The 5071-nt window shown below is 43.1% G+C and overlaps 1 protein-coding gene across 1 annotated transcript; it reads left to right on the top strand.

The window, feature by feature from the left end:
* Positions 1-1212: 1212 nt before the first annotated feature.
* RHNO1 (RAD9-HUS1-RAD1 interacting nuclear orphan 1) lies at positions 1213-5066 on the top strand. The gene is made up of 2 exons (XM_010152553.1): positions 1213-1377; positions 4404-5066. Exons 1-2 carry the CDS (start codon positions 1213-1215, stop codon positions 5064-5066), a joined length of 828 nt encoding a protein of 275 aa, XP_010150855.1.
* Positions 5067-5071: the final 5 nt, after the last annotated feature.

Here is a 5071-nt window from a genome sequence, read left to right as displayed (position 1 = left end):
GCCCGGGGCGAAGAGCCACGGAGGTTCGCCGTTTGGCGGATGCGTCTGGCTAGGGGGGCTTGCAGGACCACCCCAGGGTACTGCGGGTTTGGTAAGTGGTCAGGCTGCTGCAGTCACGCATTCGGTAAGAGAATGCATTTCTCTTTCTCAGAACGTCTTTAAACCGCCTGTGTTAATCTGCTTTTGAACGGAGAATGAAATTAAATGTCACTTAAATCAAAGCTTGTTCTCTGGGTAAAAAGAAAAAATCATGCAAGGTGTGTAGAATACGGGAGGGAAATGTCCAGTGTGTTCTGTAATTAAAAGCTTAAAAATCCCTGAAATTAAAAAGTGTAGGTAGTTTATGACTAGAAGTGGTTGTTTTGGCCCTACAAGATATCCTGGCATTACAGATCAGTTTTATGGATTACACTGAAAAAAGAAAACAAGCTTTTCTGTCTTTCAGTTTCTAAACTGTTTTTTTGTCTGTGCCTAGACTAGATATGGATAGATATGGCTAATGTGAATAAGTGATTTCTTCAAATATTTTTTGGTAGCTAACTTAAAAATTTGAGTCAGTTGGTTCAGTAGGTCAACTACTCCCATTCCAATTCTTTTTTTATTCTCCGTGGCTTGAGTTTCCTTAAAATTTCAGTGACCAAGCCTATTCTAAATATAATTGGTTGTGTATTTCAGTATTTTAGCCAGACCTTAGCATATATGGATGCCTTTCAAATTACTCCTAAAATATTTTTATAAATAAAACTGCCTATTGTGAGTTTGCCTGTCGTGCATTTTAAACATGTATTTTCATTCAAAACTAATTTTTCCAGTAATGTTAAGTCTTGCCCAAAGGCCAGCTCAGAAATCCTTGCGCAATTAGGGTGCTTGTTTTGTTTACATCGGGGGAAACAGAGATGCATTTGGCTGTCAGGTTCCATGAAACTTTGGAGCATATATCTATTCTGCTGTGCACTTGTAATTCTACTTGAAATTTGACAGAAGGTTCAAAACCTGTTGGTAGGAAAAAGTCTGCATAGAGTTATGTATGCTATTGCATATATGTTTTTACTCCTGTTAAAAACTAAATCTAGGATTTCCAAACAAGTTTGTCTTCAAGTCCATTTGTTTGCCCTCTACAGACTTGAGCATCTCCTTGGGGTGTTTTCCTTGTTCTCCCATTGGCGCTAGCAAGCATCATGAGGTTTCTAAGTGGTTTTACCTTATCTTTTGATGCCTCCGAAGAAATGTACCCACAAGGCCAAGAAGGCAGAGCTGGTATTCCTTGAGAGGCCCCGAGAGGGACCCATCCATTGGTATGAAACTCCGCTACCTCCGGCTGAGAACCCAACACGTGTTCCTACAAAACCCGTAGACCACAACATCTCTGCTGCCTGGGTTGGTATAGATTTTTTTTTTTCCCCCCACTGCATCCCACAGCAACAGCTTTCAAGTTTCTTCCCTGTGTCTGAACAGAAAGCTCTCTCTTCTGGACACCGACAATTAGTAGCACAGACCCGAATTCACTGTAGCTGCCTCAAGTACAAACAAGTGCTTTTGCCTTGCTTTACATTCTAACTGCAAGAACTAAGGTTTGGGATGTTTGAAGGCATAAAACGGTGTGCAGTGTGTACTGATTAATATGACTGTCTTCTGAAAAACTAATTCTCATCAGGAAAATGCTGTTTTCTATGGTAACTGAAAGCCCTGCACATAGTAAACATTAGAGGGGTTGTTTTTTATTGGCTTGCTGCTTGAAATAACTGCTGAACTCTAAATGTTACACATTTTGTTTAAATCTGACACTGCTAAATTTAGAGAACGTAGGCTTTCCCTTCAGGTTTATGTTTTCTAACCTGTCCTCTTTCGCATTCTGTGTGTTTTGAATAGTTCCTTGCCATATCACTATACTGATAGGCTCCTTTTCTGGCCTGAAAAAATATTCCATGGACTGTTTGCAGTGTCCTAAGATAATCCTTATACCATGTAACGCAAAGATATTTTTTTTTTAAGCAAACAAGTGCTGCAAAGACAGGCCATTCCTGTACAATAGTCATCACTTAGGGGAGCTCTGTTTAAGCATTACTGCTGCTTGACTCTGTTCTTCATGAAGCAGGCTCAGGAAGTGTGGTTTCAAACCTGCATGAAATATTCCTTTGTTCCTGGTTACTTGGAGTTATTTTCATAGAATCATAGTACTGTTCGGGTTGGAAGGGACCATAAGGATCATCTGGTTCCAACCCCCCTGCCATGGGTAGGGACACTTTCCACTAGACCAGGTTGCTCCAAGCCTCATCCAGCCTGGCCTTGAACACTTCCAGGGATGGGGCATCCACAGCTTCTCTGGGCAACCTGTTCCAGTGCTTCAACACCCTCTCCGGGAAGAATTTCTTCCTGATATCCAATCTAAACCTCCCCACTTTCAATTTAAACCCATTACCCCTTGTCCTGTCACTACAGGCCCTTGTAAAAAGTCCCCCCCAGCTTCCTTGTAGCCCCTTCAGGCACTGGAAGGTGCTATAAGGTCTCCCCGGAGCCTTCCCTTCTCCAGGCTGAACCCCCCAACTCTCCCAGCCTGTCCCATGGCAGAGGTGCTCCCGCCCTCGGAGCATCTTCGTGGCCTCCTCTGGACTCACTCCAACTGGTCGATATCCTTCTGATGTTGTAGGTTCCACAGCTGGACGCATGTTACAACTTTTTTCTCTTTATTTTATTTATTTTACACATCCTTGAGGCAGTTAGCTCTATGTCTTCTGAAACACTAAGTAAAATAACTGCTGTGAATAAACTTTTCTCTGGAGTGGAAATATCCACACTGGTACTTACCTCTTTGATTCCAAACATAAAATAATTCCAAAATTTGTTTAAAGATAACAGCCCTGAGGCTGTTAGATACTGTTCCATCTGAAAATTCTGGTAGGTTTGTAACTTCTTGAAGCGTCCTCTGCAGAGTTTCTCCCAACTTGTTTCAGTGGCAACTTATTTTCTGTTCTTTTCTTCTTGATGTTATCTAAGTTTTTCATACTTTCTTGACTACTAGGCTCCTGCATTGGTAAGGTCTGTTCTACATGTTCTGTGAAGCCACTCAAAGTCAGCAGTTCACCTCTGTTCTTCTAAGTATGTGATAGAAATAAAATTATCAGGGAATTGTTTAGCTCTTTTCCTGCACTAAGGCTTTTCAAACAGTTCTGTTTTACAACAGACAATTGCTATTGCACTTAGTTTTTTGAGGGACAATGTAGTAATTTAGGAATGCTGAAAGGCATTTGTAGTTATCGTAGCTAGAACCCAGTTTTGTGTGCTCTACGGTAAAGCAAATTGCCAGAAATGAAACCTGACTCTTTCTGTTGATACCCAGGATTAGAATTAGAAGGATTTCCAGGTTTTGAGTAAGAGTCCAGAATCTTTCCAAGAAAATATAGGTTGTTGAGCTTTGACCATCTCCAGAAAGCTGATTTTGGGAGTGGATTTTGGGCAATCTGTTACTCAGAAATACAGAGATTAACTGTGCTTTGAAGAAAAGATTTTGGGGGGAATATTGTGAAGTCATATTAACATATTTTAAGGGGATGGAGCTAAGTGGCAATCCTTTAAATAATTTTCTATTTGCACTCAGTTCAACTTCTACCTGTTCAGGGAGACTGAGGATGTAGTTCTTTGACTCTATTCAGAATTATGCTAAGACACAGAAAGAAACAGGATGCAGCTCTGAACTGTTTTAAACTTGCAGGGGTTACAGGAGTAGATATCAGTTAGACCTTTCTTTAAAACCCAAATTCAAGTTCTATTTAAGTTGCCAGAGAATAGCTCACTTGCACCCCAATTCTGGACAAGGCCTTGACTTTCCTAACCTGATCCTTGACTTTTCAGAGAATAATGGCAGAACATGATGTTGAAGTTCTGAGGTATCTCCTACTTAATGGCTTGGTTAGTGACAAATTTGGTTTGGTGCAGACCAGATTACCCACTTAACGAAGAAACTGAAAACAGAGGAGAGAGGTGCAGGAGTAGAGAGGTGCAGCCTCCAGTACCTGAAGGGCCTACAAGGATACTGGGAGGGGACTTTTTACAAGGGTCTGTAGTGACAGCACAAGGGGTAATGGATTTAAATTGAAAATGGGGAGGTTTAGATTAGATATCAGGAAGAAATTCTTCACGGAGAGGGTGGTGAGGCACTGGGACAGGTTGCCCAGAGAAGCTGTGGATGGCCCCATCCCTGGAAGTGTTCAAGGCCAGGCTGGATGAGGCTTGGAGCAACCTGGTCTAGTGGAAGGTGTCCCTGCCCATGGCAGGGGGGGTGGAACTGGATGATCTTTAAGGTCCCTTCCAACCCAAACCATTCTATGATTCTAGAATCAGGTTGGCATTCCTTTGTCTCAAGAAAATTGTTGGGTTTTCTCTTATTATCATGTCTCTACCTTCAGGCATGCCCACAATTTGAAACAACTAAGTCACTGGTGTTGAAATCATGCCAGAAGAAGCATCGTGGTCCTCACAAACCCCAGGATCAGGATGCCAACCACAGTTTGCTTCATGAAGGAGGAACCTGTCGAAGAACTATACCCAGCAAATTTCCTCCTCTAACTTTTGAGAATCCAGAAGGATATGCAGCCCACCCCTTAGATCATCTGGACCACTCAAGGAAGAACACAGACTCTCATGGCCAGCCCAAGAAAGAGACAACAGTAAAAGCCAGTGTGCAGGTGAAGGGTGCAGAGAACTGTAGAGAAACACGTATGTTACCTGCTCTATGGCCAGCGGAGACAGAGGTCTTCAGCCCTCCAGACATCGAGATTCCACAGGTGCCTTCCATAAGGAACTGGAGATGCAGCAGCACTCTGCCACAAAGAAGTAGCCCCGCCGGGCACCCAGAAAAGGAGCTGGCGTTTTGTGTTGAACCCTGTGGCAGAGAGGAGTCAGCAGCAGTACTGGTTACAGATACTCCCGAGCAGGAGTATGGAGTAAAGGTGACCTGGAGACAGCGGCCTCATCTCATGAACTACCTGCGGGAGAGAGGGAAGCTGAGTGCTGCCGACATAATGGTGAAGGCGAACACCAAGCTCCCGAGGAGACAGGCCAAGGTCTGACTTGG

Source organism: Eurypyga helias, unplaced genomic scaffold, assembly GCF_000690775.1.
Source record: "Eurypyga helias isolate BGI_N326 unplaced genomic scaffold, ASM69077v1 scaffold48675, whole genome shotgun sequence".
NCBI classification, from domain to species: domain Eukaryota; kingdom Metazoa; phylum Chordata; class Aves; order Eurypygiformes; family Eurypygidae; genus Eurypyga; species Eurypyga helias.
The sequence above is the reverse complement of the archived record's forward strand: the minus strand, read 5'-3'. Positions and strand labels throughout refer to the sequence as shown.

Bases quoted from the DNA above. Each gene is read 5' to 3' on its own strand.
- RHNO1 (XM_010152553.1), top strand. From the start codon at position 1,213: ATGCCTCCGAAGAAATGTACCCACAAGGCCAAGAAGGCAGAGCTGGTA. The intron at 1,378-4,403 runs GTTGGTATAGAT...CTCTACCTTCAG, and splicing joins ACAACATCTCTGCTGCCTGG to GCATGCCCACAATTTGAAAC.